This window comes from Schistocerca cancellata, chromosome 8 (genome assembly GCF_023864275.1).
Source record: "Schistocerca cancellata isolate TAMUIC-IGC-003103 chromosome 8, iqSchCanc2.1, whole genome shotgun sequence".
Taxonomy (NCBI): Eukaryota; Metazoa; Arthropoda; class Insecta; order Orthoptera; family Acrididae; genus Schistocerca; species Schistocerca cancellata.
The window spans coordinates 425726359-425751441 of NC_064633.1; the positions used below are offsets into that span (position 1 = coordinate 425726359).

A 25083-nucleotide genomic window follows, 5' to 3' on the forward strand; every position below is an offset into this window, starting at 1 on the left:
GACTCAATTTCCTGCATGTCATACTTGGACTCAATAATTATTTTAGTACACACTATAATTCTTCATTAAGAGATTGAAAACCCCAGTATGACACAGTCTACCTCAAATTTTAGCATTAAGCAGAAATTTCACAGGCATTGATTGGGAGAACATTGAACTTCTTGGGGGGGGGGGGGGGGGGGGGGGAGAGGTGGGGGGGGGGGGGGACGAAAGAAAGAAAGACAAAATAAATAAATTCCTGCCTTCCATAAGCAATGTGCACTACCAATGATTTTCTCTATCAGTCTTTTCTTACACACGTAACTCACTGTTTCCAGGCTGTACTTTAAGTTTGTACAATTAATTATAAGTTAATGCACTGCATCATGACACAAAAAATTATGAGTCAGGTGCTCATATAGGAATAAGTGACCTTCCTGAAGGAACAAGTGAAGGGCTGGCCTTTGCCTGCTTCTCTTCCATTAGTGACATCTGCTACCACACTGTAGAACTAGACAATTGCGTCAAGGGAAATTTCAATACAGGATGTCCCCAGCAAGACTGAACAAGTGTACAATTGTTGGCAGCCATACAGCAGGCACACATTACCAAACAAAGAAAAAGAGATGGTACATATTTCCCTAGAAGTGAAAACTTTCAGCACAGAATATCCTGAGCCCACATCATGTGGACCCTCTCCTAACCCCTATTGGTCTGAACTACAACATTTTGAACTGTTTTTCCAACAGCTAACCAATGGTGACAATATTCAACAGCTAACCAATCGTGTCAACATTCAACAGCTAACCAATGGTGACATTATTCAACAGCTAACCAATGGTGACAATAATTCACCTTAATTCTCTTCACGCTGAGTTTCTTTATTTTCATCATAGATCCCCCTGTCCTCTCTCTCTCTCTCTCTCTCTCTCTCCACCAATGTCTACTACCTTTTCCTGTATTCTTTTTTGTCATATTACATTTTTATCATTTATGTATTTATATTTTTAATAATTATGAACACAAAAACCACAAATCTTTTGGCCACCTTCTTTACCTACATTTTCTCCATTAACACCTTGTTATTCCTTAAAGCTTGGCTTCCAGGTTTGAGAAGTCAGTTATCAAAAGTGCATTATTCATTTGAATATCTGTTGGAGGTAAGTGTTAACTTTCAAATTATTTCTTCCATCTTGTATGTCTCTTCAATTTGGCTTTAGAATTACTTGGCCTTTATCTCAGCACCTGTAAATCCTTTAAAGCTGACATCAAACTTAAGGTTGACATGAATGCCACAGTATTTTATGAGATATAGTCTTATTGCAGGTAATTTACCCCTGGCTTCCTTCAACTTCTGAACTGACTTATTCAGTCAGTTATAGGAGCACCTTCAGTTCAACATACACTCAAAATTATGATGCACATTTCACGTTGCAGAGGTGAAATAAGTGAAAGTTATACAAGATGTACAGCTTTTCTTCTGCCATTTTTTCCCCAACATTTGAGGCTTTAATGAAACAAATTAGTGACACATGTATCATTCAAAGTATTTTCCATCACTGGCCACTACTTTCTTCCATCTTTCTGGTAGTGTATGAATCATACGTCAAAAAAATTGTTTATCTTTTGAAGCGATCCACGAATCAATCCAATTTGTGACTTCTTCATGAGATCGTAAGTGTTGGTCAGCCAGGTCATATGCCACTGATCTAAACAGGTGATAGTCAGAGGGAGCAATGTCTGGAGAATACGGCAAGTGGGGTAGGACTTCCCATTTTAATGTTTCCAAGTACGTTTTGACATCTTTTGCAACGTGAGGTTGAGCGTTGTCGTGCTGCAAAATCACTTTATGGTGCCTCTCGCTGTATTGCAGCCGTTTGTCTTTTAATGTTCTGCTCAAAAGCATTAATTGTGTTCAATAACGAGCACCTGTGATTGTTTCACTTGGTTTTAACACCTCATAGTACACAGCACTGAGCTGGTCCCACCAAATGCAGAGCATGATCTTGGAGCCATGAATATTCGGTTTGGCTGTCGACGTGGTAGCATGGCTGGGATATCTCCATGATTTTCCGCATTTAGGGTTATTATAATGAAACCATTTTTCATCCCTGGTCACAATGTGATGCAGAAATCTCTTCTGTTTTTGCCTCTGAAGCAACTGTTCAATAACACACAAACGCTGTTCAACGTCTCTTGGTTTCAGCTCACACGGGACGCAAGTTCCTTCTTTCTGAATCATGCCCATAGCCTTGAGACATTTTGAAGTGGCTTTCTGTGTCACTCCCACTAATCGTGCAAATTCTTCTTGAGTTTGACGCGAATCTTCACTCAGCAATGTCCCCAATTCTGCATCTTCGAAAACGTTCTCTCTTCCAGAACTATGCCAGTCTATGATGTTAAAATCACCGTTTCTGAAGCGTTGAAACCAGTCATGACACATTCTTTCACTAATAGCAGCCTTACCATATGTAGTTGAGAGCATTTTATGAGACTCAGCCACTGTTTTCTTCATACTGAAACCAAACAGTAACACCTCCCACAAATGACGAGAATTAGGCTCATAAACTGACATTTTCAATCAAGAACAACTTTATGATTCAGACACAAATCGACTATGTTTGAATGAGATTATATTGACCGAGGTCCAAGCTAACTGCCTGAAGTCTGCGATCTGTTCTTTTGACCGCTACTTACCACTGTTGCCACCTATCGACAAACGGTGGAAGCAAAGTTGTACACCTTGTAGATAAAAACCCTATGATGAGCAGGTATCGAACTCCAGTTATGTGGATCTGTAAACTGATGCTTATAATAACACCACAAATTACTTATATATTGAAAAATGCAGGAAATCAGGTATCAGGAAAATTGTCCCTCACAATTTTACATGTGTGTATTGGCAGTACTGATAGTCACAGCCCAGGAAAGTAAGTATTGGCAGTTCATTGTGATTTTAGCAAGATTCATTTACTCGTAGGTTTTAATATTGTATGACATAATAGATTATGGAACACCTTCATGTATCACAATAGTCACATGTTAGTTTTGTTTAACTTTATGTTCCTTGTGTACCTGAAAGCAACATACACGGATTGTGGCTACATTACCATACTAGACACCTCCAATTTACCACTAAAATTAGCACTTCAAGCCTACAGTTTTTGTGCTTGTGCCTATCCTACTGTCAGTAGTTTAGCTAAACCACCGGTACAGGTATGAAGTGTTTTACTTGCTCTAGTTATGGAATTATCTGTAGAAATATAATTGAAATTTTCAGAAATTATTAACAAAAGGCCTTTCATATCTAACACAAACATATTCATTTAAAATAAACTTTCAGTATTGTACACATAGAAGTAATCTTTAAAACAAAGTTTACCAAACAGTCTCTTTCCATCAGTTTCCAGCAGTTAGGTTATGATTCACAGACTTGTCTGTGCAATTTCCTCTGACGTTTAAATTGCTTGATAAACAGTAAATGCTTTGTGCACTGAAATGTTTAGTAGGCTTCTAAATATTTTCATGTACCATCGCATATTTTTTCTTTAAATTAGGACAGTTTATACAGCCCCATTTCTTCCGACTTGCTTCTAGTAAAGACGTTAACAGTATATCAGCACAAATGTTCCTACACGTGGCATATGAAATAGTGTTGATTGCCATCAACAGATGTTAGAGTGATAACAGTTTTACCAGCAAGACTACAACTGGAGAGTATGTGATTGGGCTACTGCCAGTGAAGGTAAACATGGTATGCAGGCATAAGCTCTTGTTCCTGGCTTGAGGCGTTAAGAGTAAAATCGTCAAGCCGTGAGGTTTTTGTCTAATTTCTCATTTTAAAACACACTTTTGTTTTCATAAAAACTTCTGCACTGTATTCTATAAATCATACAACACTTCCTAAAACACTTTTACAGAATATTCACACTGCTTATAAGTTTTTTAGTAAGGGCTAACCCAAAAGAATACTATCATGAACTTTAGCTGTAACATGTATGTACAATTTAAATGTCCCTCACCTGATAATCTACTGAGACGTTTTCAGATAGCATTAAGTGGAGAAGCTGTGTGAATGAATCCTCTGTGCCATACAGCCAAGCTTCCAAAATACAGCGATCCATCTCTTCGATTAACCATTTTTCTAATTCAGTCTTTTCTGGCAGTGGCTATTTGATAACAAATATAAAACATTAGTTAAATTAACAATGACTTAATATAACTACTTATTGGTATGTCACATTTTAGTTAGTGATAAATATAAGTAATTCAAAATTTGTTGAGCTCAACACACATGTTTTTTGATGACTAAACTATCTTGAAGCTAACTTTGTGCTCTACATGAACTCCAACTGCCCTGACACTACAATTAATTTACCTCTGTCTGTTGTCCAAGGATTGGAGCAAGAATGGCTCTCCTCTCACTCTTATTAATTTGTTCCTTCAGTGTAGGATCCATAGCAGATTTTGTCCATTTTTCCAACTTCATACTCTGGTCCTTTTTTTTCTCAAGCTCTTTCTTACTTTGCATCATTTTTTTGGTCATGTATTTTGTCCTGAAAAATTATGAACAAGTTTATAAAAGTAGAATGTAGAGCTGAGTTGGATTTTCCTGAGGTTATTCCAAATGAAAATCTTACTGTTTTAGTATATGCTCCAGATAATACTCTTTTACTTCATACAAGCGGCCAGGCACTGTAAAAAATCAAATGGAAATGAATCAACAAAAATTTCATCCCAAATCATAAAAATACAATGGTAATCTTAACTAGTGTCAAATCGCTACATGAAATACATGATATGTCTTTTTTTAGAACAGTGGAATGTCCAGGATGAAATGTGACAATATTATGATATCCAGCTGAACATAATCATGTTCACTAGATGTTGCAAACAATGAGGCTGTGCTAGATAGACTGGATTGGTTCCTCTGCTGGATACATGCTCTGAATGGCTTGGAGTGGACTTACAAATAAGAGAAAATGAGGAATTTCACACATCAAGCATGTCTTGTCTGCTCCTGGCCCTCAAGATCCAGGTAACTTCTACAATAAACCATAAATATTTTAGATAATCAGATACTGAGGATGTGATCATTACAAGACAAGCAGCAGCCAAGGTTCTCCTAAGTCTGTATATTAGCATATACTGTGTTGCTGGTATGAGATGCAATAAAAAATTGTTTTGAAGACATATGTCGGAGTACACTCCCCTTGGAATTAAGTAGTTCTATAATACATTTGAGTGTCATCAGTATTCAAGGTAGCAGTCGATTCCATCCCTAGATAAGAGACAGCAGCACAAGTTCTGCAGTCATGTATACCCAAAATTACTTTGCTGTTCATTGGAAATTAATGTGCAATTGTTGAACAAACTAAAAGGAAGGAAGGAACGTCCCATCGACAATGATGTCATTGGGGATGGAACACAACCTTGGATTACAGAAGGATGGGGAAAGAAACTGGCCGTGCCCTTTTCAAAGGAACTAACCCACCTGGGCGTTTGCCTTGAACAGTTTAGGGAAATCACAGAAACCTAAATCTGAATAGGTGGATGTGGATATGAACTGTCTTTATCCTGAATGCGAGTTGCAGTGCACTAATCACTGCACCACTTCACTTGGTAACGCTATACCTAATGGATTAATGGAGATTGTTCATAAGAATTTATATGCCTGGCACAGTATAAAGAGTTGGTGTCATATGTCATTCTGCAGGTGCCTATGAATACCTGCACAGCTCTGGTTTTCTGCCAAAAGAAATTCAATGACAGCTGTCTGCTTGGAATGCACCTCTATTACAGATGCCATTTTAAAGGCTACCTATAGCACCACCACCTTCCAGAATTTCCTCAAATTATACGGGCTGAAGCGGGAGTATTCCATGATGTCCCATCAGAAATTCTGCATTTTTTCCACCGAAATTGCCCAAGAAAATAAATGTGGTGTTTTACTTACTGACCACCCATCGTACATTGTACAAAATGTGTGGGATTGAGGAAAAACAACAACTGAAATACAGTTCACGCACAATTTCCTGATTTCTATAAATCTTGGTACATATATCGATTAACACATTGCCTGCAGCTTGGTCCACCATGTGTCCAGACGCAATTCTTTCCTACCCATTGGCATGAATTTTGTGGACTTCCTGAAATTGCGGAAACATTTATTACATCAAATTCTAAGCTGTAAAGGAAGCAAAGGTATTCAGCGTGGGAAATAATTCAAATATGCTAATGCTTCTGTTCGGCCTGACGGCAACCTGGTAACATCGAGCAAGGTGGCACAATGGCTAGCACACTGGACTAGCATTCAGGAGCACGATAGTTCCAACCCATGCCCGGCCATCTAGATTTAGGTTTTACTGTGATTTCCCTAAATCACTCCAGCCAAATGCTGGGATGGTTTCTTTGGAACAACATGGCCGATTTCCTTCCACATCCTCCTCTAATCCAATGGGACCTATGACCTAACTGGGACTACAAAAAATCTAACATACTCTAATTGCTACTCAAGACCTGTGACCAAGAAATTTTATGATTTGTAGTGGATTTTCAATTTCCTTAGTTCCATTAATTACATCGCTTTGTAAGCAAAGAAAGCTCAGACAAATTTCCACAGATATTTTTACACAAATTGGTATTCTCAGTTTCACAACTTGAATTAAAGACGCATTGAAACTGAATTAAAGGGGTGCACACAGACTGAGAGCATCGGGAAGTCAAAACTGTTGTCAGAAATCAAACTGAATTATACACACATCTGAGAACTAAGAATTTTTATGAGTACTGCCAGCTGCACAGGTGAAGCATACAATTTCATATGTCCTTTTAGATCTGCAGCCTGCATGTGACTAGGTATATTATAAACTTTTAATAGGTCAGTGTCACACAGATGATAGAAGCATTGGACCTGCAGATACTGAGTTACATTTAATTTTTCAGAAATGAATTAAAAGTCATTACAACCTGCAGATAGTTAATTAGTCATCGTATTGCTAGAAAACCAAGATGAAATCCCAATAGTTTAGAGATGAAAAATAAGAGAAAAAGATATTAAAAGAGATATATTTTGTTCCTACTTCTTTGCCCTGGTCTTCCACCAAGTTGTCTTAAGTGAGAATTGTGGATTATCAATGTAAAAATACATTTTATAATTAAAACTACTGACAAAGACAAAGTGTGTTTAACACTCAGATCAATATGTTCATACTGAGATTAGTTCCATTAACACAACTGACAATGTGCACTGTCTGTAATGTGCAAGAACTTGTTGTAGTTGTCTATAGTCATTTCTAGCCAAAAACGAGAAGACTGTACACGTGGAATTTGCATGGAAGTATAGTTTTAGTAGCTTGAATAACTGTTCAGTTGTTTCAATTACTTATCTGTAACAATTTGGCTCATGGTAATTTAATGTCAGCAACACAAATTTCAAGATTTATTCACAAAGCTCAGGTCTTCAAGAAACAAGACAATTGTGCAATTTTCAGTGGCAAGAATAATGAACAGCAATTCAGAAGTTGATATGTTTTCTACTCATGAATTCTAACAATGCTTTGCCATAAAAAAGTAAGTGATCATAATCACATAAGCCCACTAAGAATGTTATACTTACATTACCTTTTAAATAACTATAACATACAGGAAATCAGTTACAGCAAAGTCCCATCATTTGTCGTCAAAGCAGTAAATGTAAGTAACTGACGGTAAAGGAGTGACTGAAGATGAAATGACTGGGCCCCAAAAGCGACCTAAAAAACAAGGGCATATCTTATCAACTACAGAAATCAGAAGAACTCGGAAAAAACGGAAGTGCCATAAGAACATCCGAATAAACAAATCAAATAAATGTAGTCTAACTTCAAGTAAGAACTATAAAGTAAGAAGCAACGCTGAACATCTACCTTATCCATAGACCCCTCAGGGAGGTAATGTGGCATCAAACTGAGCTTAACTGCAGGAAATGGTGCATGTACAAAGTTACAGAAGGACCAAGTCATGTGTACCAACAAGAAGGATGGAAAGTGGCTGAACAATTTACACCAAGCGAGGGGATGAATATACTGACATCTAAAGGCAATGCGTAAAGAATATGCTACTAGGATTCAATAAATTATTTATTTAAACAACCAAAATTATACAAAATGTTTCTATGGTGTAAATCCATCTGTGCATTAAGTGTTTCATTGGAAATTTTTTTCAATGAGTGACAATTTCCAATTCTTCCAAAATATTAAGTGTATTACCCTTGTCTTCTTGATGTAGTTATTTGAGATTAGAGGGGAGATCCATACCTGAATGCTCAGTTTCCTGTCAGTAGGCATTTAAGGCTGGTTTTGAGCCTGTGTTGTTAATATGCTCCTTAAAGGATATCTCAAAATGTCTACTGGTTTGACGAATGTACCTTGAACTAAACCCATCACATGTATTGCAATATACTCCAGGAGATTTACAGCTTTTTTAAACTTGACTCTTCCTTGGGTCTGAACCTCTGGTCATTATTTCTAGGAATGCAGTAGTCTGAAACTATATTTTTAGAACTCTTCTTTTGGAAACATTACTGTAGTACGGTATTCTATGAAAAAACCTTGCCATTAAGGGACTTCTTGTGCATGGGGGCAAGGGCAATGGAACTCTCTAGCAATCTTCGGACCCCAGAAGGATTACACTTCCCACTATTGTTCTTTAAAACACTCCTATTAATGTTAGTAATAAAGTCAGCCCCATATCTGTTGCTGTGGACCATGAACTGAATTACTCTGAACTTATGCTCACAGGCTTCTGGGGAACACTATGCATCACTGATCTGAACGGGGCCATTTTGCATTGTATTGGATGGTTTGAAGAATTATAAATTACCATGCCTGAAGTTGTAGGTTTTCTATAAATATCATAACTAATAGTGTTCTCTTGAAGCATAATAAACAGATTTAAGACAAGCAGAGATCCATTAATGTTCTGTTTCACAGTAAACTGGATGTTATCATTCAAGCTATTTAGCTCAAGGAGAAGTCTGTTACAATCTTTACATGAGCTGCTATTCAATTAGATAATATCGCCTATGTATCGGAACCATAAATCCATCTTGTCGGAGTATATAGTTAGATCCTCCATGGTACAGTGCTCAAAATTCGTTATGAACAGGTTTGTCAAGCAGTAGGAAAATGGAGAAACCCATGGCTAACCCCTGTCTTGGCACAGACGCACACACACTACAAATTTAAAATAAATGAAACTTAACGCCAACTTCAACAGCTGTAAAACATGATATATTTCTTCTGGGAGTGGGGGGAAAGGGCTTGCACTGTGTCTTCTAAGATCCTTATAATTATATCCTGTACCTGATCCATACGAATACCTGTGTCCATGTTGTTCACAACCACAAAAAGAATGGATGTGTTAGGAGGACAGGCTAAATTAGAAAGCTTACTGATAACTTCATTTCTGTTATATTTACACTTTTTTTTTTTTTTTGGGGGGGGGGAGTCTGAATTCAGAATCTGGACTTAAAGGTCCCTGACATAACATAAATACAGGTCTATATGTTTCATCACCCAATCAAACTGTTAGCTACTTATCATCATCAAGTGGAGTATATGTGCTTGATACAAAATGACCGTACCTCACTGGGTTTACAAAATAACATAATGTGTAATGTTGGTCCGAAGACCAAACTATTTGAATGAAACATGTGCTCCAGATAGTAACTGTCACTTTCACAACACTTTACTTAAAGTTCAAGAATTTGAAGAAAGTCCTTTTTGCCATGCTAAACAGTTTTGAATATGTAACTTTAAAATGAGGGCAACCATAGCCAGAATTCTGCTTGTTGAATAAAAAGTCAGCCATATAGCTTGAACGATAACATCCAGTTTACCACTGAACAGAGCGTTAATGGAACTATGCCTTTCTTAAATACGTCTATTATGCTTCGAGAGAACACTATCAGTTAGGACATTGATCGAAAACCTACAACTTTTGATCTGGTAGTTCATAATTCTTCAAATCAAGCAATACAATACGAGATGACAGTTCTCATGAACTGGAGAGTGATTGAATTTTCTCTTGTTGCGGAAACTTGACATGAAGTTCCAAGGCACAATGAGCACAGTTTGTAAGAAAAATTTTGAAGATCTGAAGATGACAGCAAAGTCTGTCAAAACAGGTTGTTGAAAATAAGAAAAAATACAAATATTTATGTGATCTTGGCTTTCAAAAGTTTTTTGTTTTTTTGTTTTGTTTTTGTTAATACCAAGACTGCATAGTGACCCACTGTCTCCATAATCCTACGAGTGTGAGTTCATCGTAATTCAGTTTGTTCTGGCATCACATTAAGCACCGGCATGTCAGCCAGGAATGTTATAGCAGACAGGGCTGTGAGACAACGTCAGCCAATAGTATGCTGATGGACTCCTCTCTAGGATGATACCAAGACAGCAGAGGCATCTAGGAGAAGAGAATAATAAGCGCCGCGCCACCTGGTCGTGGCTCCAGTCGAAGTCTAGATGGCCCACGAGTTCTACAGCAGTGACTTATGAACAGTATTATTGGAGTTGTATATACTGAAGAGATTGCTTATGTTTCATGTCGCCCTTTGCTTTCGGCATCCCATTGTGAATTTCTCAAAGTTAAGTACTGTCCCTTATCTCCTTCTAATAAAAATCTATTAATTCGATTTGCTTGAATTTTTGTCTAGAAATCCAAGAAAGCAGGTTTCCTAGGCACTCTACATTAGACGAGGGGGCACAACGCAACACAGTTCATAGCCCACTGCAACAGACAGAGGGCTGATTTTGTCACTAAAATTAATATGAATGTTTCACAGAGCAATAATGGGAATCCTGATCTTTCTGGGCCTGGAGATTGCCTGTGTGTTCAATTACCCTTGCCCCCAAATGCAATAAGTCCATAATAACAAGGTTTATCATAGAATATGATAACGTTTGCAGAAGGATTGGCAAACATTTAAGTTCTAAAAATATAGTTCTGGCCTCCTCCATTGCTGGAAATAAAGCTAGAGGTTCACACAGAGGGAAAAGTCGAGATTAGAAAGTTATAAATCCCCTGGAACTCACTGAATAACATGTGATGTTTTCAGTTCGTACATACGTCAAACCAGTAGAAACTTTGAGATATGCTTTAAGGAGCACAATACCAACCCAGGCTCCTAAAGAGCCTTAAATACCATCTACAGGAGACTGGACATTCAATCATGCATCTACCCTCTAATCTTCAAATACTGCATCAAGAAAACAAGGGCAATACACTGAATATTTTGGAAGAACTGGAAATATATCACTCACTGCAAACATTTCCCGATGAAACACTGAATGCACAGATGGACTTATGCCACAGAAACCTTTCGGGTAATTTTGATTGTTTAAATAAGTAGTTTATTGATCCTAGAAGCATATTTTTTACATACCACCTTTGGATTTCAGTGTATTTATCCCCTTGCTTGTTGGAGTATTAGCTTAGTAACAATTTTTGCCCACTTTCCATCCTTCCTGTTGGTACACACAATTTGGCCCTTCTGTAACTTTAGGCATGAGCCATTTCCTGCATTGTCTCATATTAGCATTCAGCCAGTTTAATTCAGTTTGATGCCATGTTACTTCCCTGAGGGATCTACAGATAAGGTATGTCTACAACCTTGCTTCTTTCTTTCCGGCTCCTAATTAAAGTCAGGCTATGTTTATCTGACTGTTTATTCAGATGTTCTTACAGCATCTATGGTTTTTCCAATTTATTCTGGTTTCCCTAGTTGGTGAGATGACCCCTGTTTTTATAGGTTGCTTTTGGGGCCCAGTCATTTGGACTTGGATCACAGCTTTACAGTGAGTTACTTGCTTTCATTGGTTTGATTATGAATGTTGGGACTTGCCTATAATTTTTTTCCTGTATACTACAATGATTTAAAAGATCATGTAAGTATGCTATTCTTAGTGGCCTTATGTGATCACAATGATTAATTTTTAATTTTTTCTTTTAAACTGAATATTCTGAGGAGTAAATATGTTATTCCTCCAGAGTACAGATCATCTGATAATGCATTTTAGGAATGCAAAACCGGCCGTGGCTGTTCAATGAAGGACTTTAACAGCCTGAACGGAAGTCCTTTTATTCAACATACACAAAGTTGAAGAACTACACTACTTTCTCATTCAGTTAAACATCGGGGAAGAGGGTTTATACGGACAATTTATCTGCATAGATCAAAGGAGTTGGGAGTTGATTCTGTGGGAGGATCCACTAAATTGCATACGTATCAAAGCAGCTAGTAAGAGAACTGATATTGTGGTGTTCAACTTCTTCAGCAGCAGGATGACTGAATGGGGATAATGTCAGATAAAATAGGAAATGAGTGAAAGAGATCCACTGCTTTTCAAGTATATCACACTTAAATCTGTGTGTGAAGCAAAACTCGAAGCCGTTGGATAGAACTGTGACTTTTGTAGGAGTCAAGTTTTTGGAAGTTAGTTTGCCAACAGTATGGAGAGTCTGGAGATGGTGTTTGTGAGAAGTTGGCTTCATGGAGGATGAAGGAATTTAAGGGGCTGTCACAGATGGAGCAAGTCAGCAAAGCACAGTTTAGAAACTAATAAGGAAAAAATTAATTGATTTAGTACACAGTTTTGCTTTCTTTGCATGCTGGCTTTTGGTTTTGGTACCAAGCGCCATCAGGCCAAAAAGTTACAATACATAATTAAAATAATTCTTAAGAAACATTTACAAAATATTCTCTGAGATAGCAAAAGCATGGTACTGAATGAGACCTTAAAATATAGGCAGCCCTTTACCATTGGCAAGTGGTCATCAAGCTTGCTTTCCAAGTAAGTGTGTCATATACTAAAATCTACGAAAGGTTGATGAACAGGTTGATAGGATGATGGGTTCTTTAGTGTGGGATGGTTCTTCCAGGTGATAGGATGGTTTGGTGTGGAATGGTTCTTCCAGGTGAGATGACGACATAAACACTTACAAACAACCAGTGAAAACTGCAACCAGTGTGTGTGCGTGGGCATCAGGGGGAAAAGGAGGGAGGGAGGGAGGAGGAGGAGAAGGAGGAGGAGAGCCCCTCCCAGCAAGTTTGTGCAGTTTTATGGATCATGATCCATCAAGAAATAACTCTGATGCATAGCGACATTTTTATGGTGAATAACATCCAAGTTAGTTGAGTCAGCTGATTTTCTTACAGTTCATGCCATAAATAAATTTACTAAAATATTTTGAAAACTCTGCATATTTAAAGACATAATTTCAACGTCAATTCAATTAACTTTCCAGGGAGTGTGAGGAGCAATGGAAGATATGAATTATTTCAAGAAAGCAGGGCTAATAACTCTAGGAAAAGAACAAAATATGAAAAGGAACTTTTGATCACCAAGAAACCTCAGCAGCTGAAACTATGTGTGTATATGTGTTCCTTACTAGTCACCTCTGAAAAAACACATCATCTGAAAGGTTTAGCAACATTTTCAGTCTTGTTTATGATGCCATCAACCACCCAATACTTCATAAGGTGAGTAGTAACAGTTATTCAGTTCGCTGTTTCTAACCTAATATGAATGCAAGTTTTCAAGGGAAGATATGTTCTTTCCACTTATAAAAATGTTACAATTTTTCAGGCATCATCTTTTGCTGAAAATGGTTATCTTCCTTAGAGCTCATTTACGTGCTCCTGCAGTTTTTCTAAAATGCTGTACAACAACATATTGTCAAAGTTGTAGGAAGTAATTCTGTGGCAATTATGACAGAAAGACAGATTTCTGATAGTGCTGAATCACTTTTTATCATAATGTGACACTTCATATTTCAATTCTGAAAGGTGTTTCAGGCTGCTGGATATAGCATTTACTTAGTGAAGTATCCAGAATTAAATTTTAACAGTTGCTGAATTAAAAGTGCATCAAAACTGATTTAGTGAAAAATAGGATTGTTTTTATTTTTGGTAAATAATGTCAAGAGCATGATATGACTAGGTACAACTTAAAAATGGAAGAAAGAGGTGATGTGAGAAATTTTGTACCATCCACTACATGTCCTCTGGCACACACACTATGGTAGTTTACAGCAAGAATGTAGATTAAGATATCAATGTGTGCCTCTCAAATAAAGGAAAGGTCACAAATTATTCATTTATATACCACTTGGTTATGACATAACAAAAAGATAATTTTTTTCAGGCTTACTGGGTTTATGAAAAGATATCAGCAATAATACACTATTACTAATGTGGAATATCAACAATATAAAAAAAAAGATAGATTGCTGCTCACTGTAAAGATGGTAAGCTGAGTCACAGACAGGCACAATGAAAATAATGTGTAAACATTATCTTTCGGCCAAAGGCTTTTCAAAAAAGGAAACACACACACACACACACACACACACACACACACACACACACACATTCATTCACACAAGCAAGCACACCTCATGTCCACATGACCACCATCTCTGGCACTTCAGACTGGAATGCAACTGTCACAATAGAAGCAGCAACAGCAGCTGCTGCTTCCGTTCTACATGCCAATTGTGTTCTGGTCCGAACTGGCCGATATGTCAGTCATATGGATGTGAGGTGTGCTTCCTTATGAGAACAAATTGTGTATGTTTTCTTTTCTGAAGAAGGCTTTGGCCGAAAGCTAATGTGTAAGTGTCTTTTCGTTGTGCCTGTCTGCAATTCCACATGTCATCTTTAAGGTGAGTTAGCAATCTACCTTCTCCTTATATTGACAATATTATGAAAAGGATAAATTGTTACTCACCATGTAGTGGAAATGTTGAGTCCGCAACTCATCATTTCCATTATATGGTGAGCAACAATCTATCATTTTCATAATATTGTCATTATTCCATCCTGGATTTTCCATTGTTTGATTTTTCCTTATATTATTAATACTAGTGTTTTATTCTTAATTTAGCAAGTAATATCTTTGAAAATAGCACTTTTTATTTGGCAATTTTTGATAGAATTTACTAACCTGTAACAATTGGGCAATTGTTGAAGTATTTGGTGAATATTTGTGTATCGAGGGTGGCTGACATAAGTATAAGACGAAGAGAGCGAAACTTGCACAGAGCATCACGAAGAACAATGAGCAGAAAGTCTGTAAAACGGCTCCGTTCATGGACCTCATCAACTAAAATGTGTGTTACTGTGGCTAGTGTTGAATCCGTGCCCATCAATGTGCGCAACAACACACCATCAGTACAATATGTCAACACAGTTTTTGGTCCCAATCTAAAACAGATACAACATTGAAAAGTTCCATGACACAAGTACAATCAGGACAGATGGCAGAAACATTACACTTGAAAGGAGTGTGTACTATAAACATTAAAGTAATAATAACTGAAGATTGCAGCACACTCAAAACAAGCCATGCCAAAAAATAAATGGAAATAAAAGAGATGCTGAAGCAGAAAAGAGTTCTATCAATTTCAGAAGATAGTTATAATTTGAATAAATTTAATGTGAGAATATACTTTGTAGTTACAGAATTAACTGACTTTTGAGATCATCAACACAGGACTATTCACTAAACATGAAAACAGCACTACACTCAACAGATATTCAAAGAAAAAGTTTAAAGACACTACAGAGCATTTCAAAAAGATTCACCCAATTTCAGAACACTGCCTCTTCTACACGAATGAAGATAGAAACTCTGGGTGTATTTCAACTTACACTTAGGACTATACATTTTTTATTTTCAAAAGAATTACTTGATATTACAAAGGTATACGGTCACATCGTAACTGCACTCAAGCACAAATCCAAAATCAGGGTCATATGGAAATGCAGTACTTGGCACTGAAAGCGCATTAAAACAAACACCAATATACAGCGAAAACAAAACTGACAACCGGGATGAAGATTGTAGCTGTTTATACAAAAGTCAAATATTCTAGAATATACAAGCATACAACACAAGACAATTCAAGAACCTTCCAGAAATGATAAACATTAAATAAAAATAATTACTAGTGGTTGGGTTTGAACTGGTGACTCACAGGTACACCAGCCAGAGACACTAACCACTGTGCCACACTGCATGCACCACGGCTTGCGGCATTGCAAAATACTTCTCCTGGAGAAAACCGTGATCCACACTGGCGGATTTTGCATTCTGGTTGTGTTGTATCCTCTTTGCCATGATGAGCATCAAAGGTAGCCTCTCTCATCAAAGCTTTGTGCTTGTCAAGTGGGTCTTCAGTTTCCTTAACCTCCCATAATCAAATTTCCTCTGGACAACAATAGGTCTTCATAACATGGAGGACACAGACAACATCTCTGTGCTTTTTGTCTTCTTTCTAAAGGGTCATGATTCTCAACTTCAACAAGTGACAGAGGATACAATATGGCCCAAAGAAGTGCTTTAATAACTTTTCCAGTTGTTCCACTTTCTCCACAGGTGTAAAAATCCATACCATGTCTCCCAGGTTGTATCTCTCTGGCAGATGCTTGGTATTATAGCACTCTCAGTCTTTCTCTTAGATGTCCAGGGTCCGCATATAAGCCACCTCCTTGTTTCTTCAGTCCTGGTGATGAGGTATTTCACATAGCCATTCTGAGTATCATCCGGTTGATGTCACTTCAACCTCACAACTGTTGAATTCAAACAAAGGCGTGAAGTCTGTAGTGCCTTGCTTTGCTGTGCTGTATGTGAATATTTTGACTGTTAGTATTGTGTATCAGTCTGCCTGTTCAACATTAACATACACTGAGAGACTGTCTGCCAAGGCCTTATTACAGTGTTCTATGAGGCAATTCTTCTGTGGATGATAAACAGCTATTGTGTAGGGACATCATGGTGTGAAATTACTTCTGATACTAGCCTCGACTAGAAAACTTTTCTATGATCAGAGATCATCACATAGGGTGTTTTGTACTTTAAAATGATGTCTTTGCAGTATGGAGATTCAGCAGTTGGCACAGCTCTGGTGGCAGAATAGTAGGGGAGGCAGTCAATGCAGACTATTAGCCATTAATTCCTGTTTGTCGATTTAAGGAGCCTCCTCAAGAGGTTGATTCCAATTCAGTGGAATGGCACTCTTGCCAGCAGGATAGATGCTAGGTGCCTCAGCAGTAGCTGCAGCATGTGCTTCCATCATTTGCATTCATTACAGTGGCTCACAGAGTGTCTAACGGAAAAGTAGAGATCTGGCCAGTGATACCTGCATCTGATTCTGTCCAGAGGTTTCACAAACCCCAGTGACCAGATGTTGGAGCATCATATAAATACTTCAGATAGTGGGTCATAGACAAGCTGTGATAAAGAGCAACATTCCCATCTCACTGTATCACAGTCGCTCTTATGCAATGGTCCATTTACTAATTGGAATTCTCCTTTGGTCAGTTCCTTCTTCTCAGAGGCTTCTATGGTTTTCAGCAGTGCTGGATCTTCCCTGTGTCCAGTAGCAATGTCATTTAATGCAGTGATAACTGAGATTTGCTCTTATGCAATGGTCCATTTACTAATTGGAATTCTCATTTGGTCAGTTTCTTCTTCTCAGAGGCTTCTATGGTTTTCAGCAGTGCTGGATCTTCCCTGTGTCCAGTAGCAATGTCATTTAATGCAGTGATAACTGAGATTTGCTCTTATGCAATGGTCCATTTACTAATTGGAATTCTCATTTGGTCAGTTTCTTCTTCTCAGAGGCTTCTATGGTTTTCAGCAGTGCTGGATCTTCCCTGTGTCCAGTAGCAATGTCATTTAATGCAGTGATAACTGAGATTTCATCAACATTGCTGTGTTCTGCCAAAGGATTCCTTGAAAGGAAGTCAGTGTCCTTGTGCTTGCATCTACTTTTGCACACCACTATGACATTGTACTCCTGAAGCCTCTGTGTCCATCTGGCCTGACAGATACCTCAGACTATAACTAGCCAGCATAGAAAACAGTGGTCCATCACAATGGTGACTGGTTTGCCAAATAAATACAGCCATAATGTGCTGATCACCAACACAAGTGCAAATTACTCTTTCTTGGATACAGACTACTTCATTTTGGAAATGGATAGCACCATGGAAGCATAAACTATCTCCTTTTCAGCATCCTCCTGAATTTGCATTAGAACTGCACCTATCCTATAATTGCTTAAGATGTTAGCACTTCCTTAAGGACAATGAAAGATCTTTCTTGCACCTCACTCCAGGAAAATTTGGTCTCCCTTCTTGCAAGGGTAATTTCTTGGTACAAACGTCCTCAATAAACCTCCATCAGTATGAGCACGTTCTGAGAAAACTTCTCAGACCGTGAATGTGGCAAGGAGTCACAAAATCTGTGAGTGCTTTTACTTTTGCTGGATTGGGACAGACCCTCATCGCCATTCACTAGATGCCTCAAGACTTTAATTTTGAGGGCATTGAAGGGGCACTTTTTGCGATTCAGATGGACACCTGCAGTCTGAACACACTTCAACAGGGTTGTCAAGTGGCTTAGATGTTCTCCACACATCTTAAAAAAAATGACAATATTACCCAGATAGCAAAGGTGTAGAAGCAGGTTGCCCATCATACGTTTGAAAGTGGCTAGAGTGTTGCACAGTCCAAACAGAATAACTCTGAATTCAAAGAGGCCATCAGGAGTTATGAAGGCAGTCCTTTCCCAGTCAGCCTTGTCAACCTCATGTCGCCAGTAGCCTGTCTGCACGTCCCAAATATTCTGCTTCTTACAAGCAGTCTACAATGTCATCAATGTGTAGCATGGATAGAAATCTTTTTTTCTGACTTTATTCAGTCATCAGTAGTCGATGCAGAAATGCCATGTGCCATTTTTCTTCTTTACAAGGACCAGAGTAGAGGACCAAGAACTCTCTAAAGGTTCAATGATGTCATACTGCAGCAGCATCTCCATCTCCTCCCACATTATATGTCGTTCAGCCAGCAACATGCTATATGGGCACTGGCTAATTGATAGACAATCTCATGATTATACAGTATTTCATCATGGGCTGCTTGCACCTTCTTCTCTCCACTTCACACCCTTAAAGCATCCGAAAATGACACAGAATAGCTTTCACTCACCTACGCTGTTTCTTGGTCAGTCCAAATCCTATTGGCAGCTCAGTACTAGCTTTGTACCCTGCACTGTTCGTCATGGCAGCGGAGCATGATTCTAAGCTGATGACTAAGCTCCCCTTCCTGGACTGATTCATCTGTCCCTAGGCATGTAGCTTGAGGGATGAGTTGCAGTTGCTCGTGACAGTTAGTGATTCAAAGTTCTCCTTGACCACCTATAATGTTTACAATTCTCACTGGCATGTAGATTTCTTTTGTGAACCTCAGTAGCTTCTTGCATTCAACATCAAGCTTCAAAGTTTCCGTGAGCATTCCAATCGACGACTGAAGCTCGTCTCCCTGATGGTGTTAAGCCAACATCATTTTCAACAGCAAACAACTGCTCAGAGCAAACACTGTTATGCATGTTTGTAGCAAGAGCTTCGTCAGTCTGTAGCTCTGATCCTTCACAGTCTATGAATGATTGTGATACCTGCAAGAAATCCCATCCAAGAATAACCTCAGACTATATGCATTTTCAACTTCTTGCGGCGAAATGAATAGTCCATTAAATTTTGGGCATGCAGCCACACAAATCAATGTTTTTAGAATTTTATTTGCGCGGCTGGATGCCCGAAATTTAATGGACTATATTCTGCTAACACAATGAACTGTCACTGATAGTTATTCTTGCAATGCATGTTCCTGTCAGTTGGATGTATTTTTCTTTTCTTTACATTCAGCACAATCACTTTCATATTATGGAACACAGTCTTCTTTAGCTGACATTATGGTCTTACGTGCAGATGCCTCTGTAGTGGTACTGGGTCCTGTTGAGAAATGACATTTTTGGCAAGCTCTGGACATTGCGAAAAAAGCCAGATTTCCAATATTTCATTATTATTGTCACTGTCTTTTCTGGTAAAAAAGAACAGACCATAAAAGCACAAATCATTTGTTTAGTTCTTTTGCCATATGTCCAGCTGCTGTCTTGTACTCCTATAATTATAAAACTCATCCACTGGTTCTATGATTTCATTGTGGATTTGTACTGTCTTATCTTACAAAGAATTGTAAATTTCAGCTAGGTTTGCAGATAATATTTTTAGTGGTATGGAATTTCCTTGCCTAAATCCTTTTTCAATTCAAAATTTCTCATTATCCTGATTAAGTCTAATGGAATCTGTAGCACTGACATACAATTGTTTTGTTGTGTGTGCTCAGAGATGCTGGATCAGCACCTCTTATCTTTAGAGCTGTTAGTAGACATTTAATCAAAACTGACTCAAAAGATATCTTACAGACAAAATGTTTGTACATACTCATTGCTCCATTCCGTAATTTTTTGACCGAGTTGCAAATGATTTGTTAATCTGTATTCACTTCTAAAGCCAACCGATTCTTTTACTAGTTAAAATGCAACTTTTTTCTATGCTATGGTGATAATTTTAATGAATATATGATAACATTATGTAGAGAAGATGGATAGATATACTAAAAGCTTTTCATATGTTATCTTTCTCCTTTCTCATGAATTAGAATAATTATAGGTATCTAGGGTATTATCTTCTTCCTCAGGTGTTCTGCAAATAATTTTGAAATTTTTCTTGCACTTCTTACCCTTCAGCTATAACCATTTCTACTATGACATCACCAGGCAGCTGTCCTTTTTGTGTACCTCAAAAGACTTTATACAGATCATTTGATATTGTATCTGAAATACGTATCACTGAAACTTTCCTTCTGTCTTTTATTCAGACCTTTGGTGGTGTCACACGAAGTCCCACTCATGACTGCAGCCAGAATTCATGCACACTCAGCAATATGCAGCATGTGAGACTAGTTACACAACTAACTGCTCTACAGATTACTCGTTATTGTTTGATCCAGAATAATCCTCTGCACTGTCAGGTTGCCCTCCTTGTTTCAACACTTGAGACAGGATTAAAACTGTCACTAATCTAACATCACTAATGAATACCCTGAACCACTGCTACACTACTAAATCGGTCTAAATAAGAGTCACGTGTCTCGATGCAATCTTTGAGACAGTGTTAAACCTGTCACAAATCTTACACCACTAATAAATGCCTTGTAACAGACGCACTACTTTAAGAAAGACTCCCAGATCCAACTAATAAATTGGAAAACTTACACTGCAAACAGTAATTAAACTGACTCCCATCAATAAACTTCAGAAGAAAACAGGATGACACTTGAAAGTCAAAAAAGGAAAGAGACTTACAAAAATTTCACACTTTAAATTTCCATGGAACAAATGAAATTTATTGGCTTCAAACAGACCTTGTCACGCACATCTTGTTCACTGATTCCCAGTCCATGTAGGAAATGGCTCCACAGACTGCTATGAAGTCTCTTCCTACAAAGCACATGCATGATCATTACACAGTAACAAATGTGGTGTAAACCAGAAAATTCAGAATTCTACACTGCAGGCAGTAACGCGTTTACAAAGTCTTGAAAGCTTTCTGTACTGGTGGTACAAATTCATTGGTCACTGAGAATCATTCACTTCCAACTTGGCGTCCTCTGCACACTTAAAGCATCATATCCTCCCCAACATGTCTATTACTTGCCTCTTCTAGATGCAAGGGCTGATGGCCGACGATTTCACGAGCTTCCAGCCACTCTACGAAATTAAACATCAATGCCTTTCACACAATCAACCTCAGAAGCAGAATGCAGGCATAATCATTGCCCAGTTTCTGCTCTCACTAACAGCATTCCTTGGAAAAGTATAGGTTCTTGCCCAAACTTTATAAAAAGTTTATTTCCAACACGGGCTGGAAAACACCTGCCACTGAGGCAAAGGTACTACTGGTAATCCTTTACCAGTGTAGTCATCCCAGGCCAAAACCCAATTAGAAAGATTACAGAAAGATTAGGCCATCAATTCCAAGGCTGGGCAACACTCCCTTCCCTGGATATTAGAAAACAGCTCCAATGCCCACAAAAGCGAAGAGGATGAATGCCTCTGCACAAGTAAGAATGAGGTGTTACACCATCTTAACAGATGAAATATGGTATCAACCCAGCATAAGATACTGTCTTCTTTTTTTATTGTGCGATCTCACATCGTACTGAATACATTAACAAATAGTTTTGTTTAATTCAGTGTATTTTATCAAGTTCATATTTCGTTTGAATCACTAGCCTTCTGTTTGATAGCTGTCTGTCTCCATTTCAGATTATCTTTCCTTTTTCTGTCTTAGTGTCGGCAACATCTTCAGCTACCTGCATAAATACCTATGTTAAGTAACTGCATCTTACCTGTATCTGTGTAACATTCATTACCTGGGAGGCACAAATTACTGCTCTGGGAGGCACAAATTACTGCTCAATTTAATCTGGTATGCTACCATATTAAAATAAATTCCTGTAATTTACATTTCTGACATAACAGACACAAAATTGTATTGTCTCTTCTTTTGAAAACCAATTTACAATTTATTTGCCAAGATTGCTAGGTAAATACAGTTACTGGATTATTTGTTTTTGAAATGTATATTCCCATCCTCAGGTCTATAAAAAGAAAATATGTCGAGTTACAGTCCTTCAGTCAAAAAATAAATGTATTAGGGCATACACAACAGCTCAATGGCAAAAATTATATACCCATAAAACCATACAGTGATGGCTACACCAACAATGCTAACACTACTCTGTCACATGACGACTATACAGTATGCTGTAAAATAACAAATCTCATAAAATTCTGCCCCTATAGACAGATGCAGTCCAAAGTCAACAAATAATAAAGAATACCTCCAGCAAGTAAAAATGTTCAAAAACATAACCATATGAAGAATTGAAGCATTACAATGAAATACCAGGTGCTCTACATAAAGTATGCACAACTTTGAGCACAAACAAGACAGATGCATGGCACATCCGGTACTTTGTGGTATAAAGTCACGATGGTTGCAACAGAGACACTGACAACTGGATTTGGAGTATAACAGAAGCCAGACGGCGGTCTGCACTGCTTGACATCAATTACAACTAATGTAATGTGGTCACATTTTTGTTAAATGCTGAAATTAACAGAAGAAAAGTAACATCAAAGTAGTACACATCACATAATCATAACAGCAAAGTTTATACAAATTGTATTTAAAGAAAGGAAAACAGCACGCTGTTGACTGTCATGGAAGGCTGCCTACACCATCAGATAAAATTGGATAATCTGTGACATAATGATGATATAACATTAAAAAGTTCATACCATACAACATATATGTACTAGTATTAGCTATGTTTCGCTGGGAGTGAAGGATGACAGTTAACAATCATGTAATTGGAACTCGGAAAACAAGCCCCCACACAATATAGGGTAGTAATATAAAATACAATTCAGGTATAAAACATTTTTTTGTACAAATATGTACCAAATTACATATAAATATGCCTTTTATTTTTTCCCCTTTTTTTCTCTCTTTACATAAAACTTTGTCACTGGTGATTACGTGGTGTATACTACTTTGATGTTACATTTTTCCATTAGTTCCAATGTTAAACAGCACCAGTTTTCATTATACTCCAAATCCAGTAGTCAGTTACTCTGTTGCAACCAACTTGGCTTTACACCACAAAGCGCCAAAATGTGCCATGCATGACATTGTAATGCCTCAACTCTTTATATGGTATATTTTTAAAGATTTTTACTTATTAGAGGTATTCTTTATTATATGCTTACTTTGGATTGCATCTGTCTCTAAGTGCAGAATTTTATGAGATTTGTTATTTTACAGTATTGTATATAGTCAACATGTGACAGGGTAGTGTTAGCATTGTTGATGTAGCCACCACTGCCTGGTTTAACGGATAAGCAATTTTTGCCACTGAGCTGCTGTGTATGCTCTCCTACATTTATTTTTTGATTGTAAGCCTGATTGTAAGCCTGCAACGTCAACGTATTTTCTTTTTGTATATACTGCCGAAACTAGTAATTCAGTAGTCGGGTTTACATAGTGATCTTGGCAAATAAATTGGTTTTCAAAAGAAGACTGCAGACTGCAATACAAAATTACAGGTCACCTCCTGCACTGACTGATCATGTCAGATAAACATAAAATTACTTTTTTATTAATCAAGATGATTGGTACAGCTTGAATTGCTGCATTTCATTTACCTTCGGTTGGCAATAATTGTCTCATTAAAATGTCAAAACATAATTTTTCTGTGTGGTCTCTAACCAATGAACACCGCTTACTCCAAACACAGAGCTGTATCCATTTGCGTACAATTTCTATGTAGACAAAGGAAATACTCTGCTGACATCACTCACATCACTATCACATATCCTTGAAGTGTCATTGCTGGTAAATGAAACCATTTCCTCCACTGACTTCTACATCCACATACATACTCTGCAAGTCACTGTGCAGTGTACAGCGGAGGAAAACATTACTGCCTGTATGCCTCTGCATGCTACCTGTTGCAAATGCTGGTTCCCTCCACTTTCTCAATAACATTTTGTGAAAATGTCATCTTCAGCCCTCCAAAGATCCCCATCTAATCATGGAACATTTAGGTACCATTCTCATATTGAACAAACCAACTGGTAACTAATCTAATTGCATGCTTCTAGATTGTCTTAATGTCTCCCCTTAATATGACCTGGTGGTGATCTCAAACATTCAAGTAGTACTTGAGTGTGTGTCACACATGCATTCTGTATGCGGTCTCCTATAAATGTGTGCTGCACTTTCCCACAATTCTCTCAATTAATAGCAGTCAGCCATTCACCTTCCCTACAACTGACCTTTTGTGCTGAAATGAAATGATCGGATGGCATTGTTGCCCGGGAGGCCCCATTCGGAGGAGTTCGACAGCCGTAGTGCAAGTCCTTTTTAGGTGATGCCACATCAGCAACTTGCGAGCCAATGATGATGAAAATGATGAGGAAGGACACACAACACCCAGTCCCCTGCCGGGAATCGAACCCGGGCCCCTTGCGTGGTAGGCGGTAATGCTACCGCTACACTACGGAGGAGGACATCTATTGTGCTTAGTCCATTTCATGTTTTTTTCAATTTACACCAAGATGTTTAATAGGACTAACTTTGTAA

At 37.9% G+C, this 25083-nt stretch overlaps 1 protein-coding gene across 2 annotated transcripts in view; it reads right to left on the reverse strand.

Moving 5' to 3' along the window:
* LOC126094763 (3'-5' RNA helicase YTHDC2-like) overlaps positions 1–25083 on the reverse strand; it is a 287438-nt gene that overhangs the window by 194104 nt on the left and 68251 nt on the right. For both annotated transcript variants that reach the window (XM_049909315.1, XM_049909314.1), the window contains exons 6-9: positions 14970–15229; positions 4620–4674; positions 4358–4535; positions 4002–4148 (exon numbers count right to left, since the gene is read on the reverse strand). In XM_049909315.1, the coding sequence (XP_049765272.1) occupies positions 4002–4148; positions 4358–4535; positions 4620–4674; positions 14970–15229 (640 nt within the window). The remainder of the gene's footprint in view (positions 1–4001; positions 4149–4357; positions 4536–4619; positions 4675–14969; positions 15230–25083) is intronic.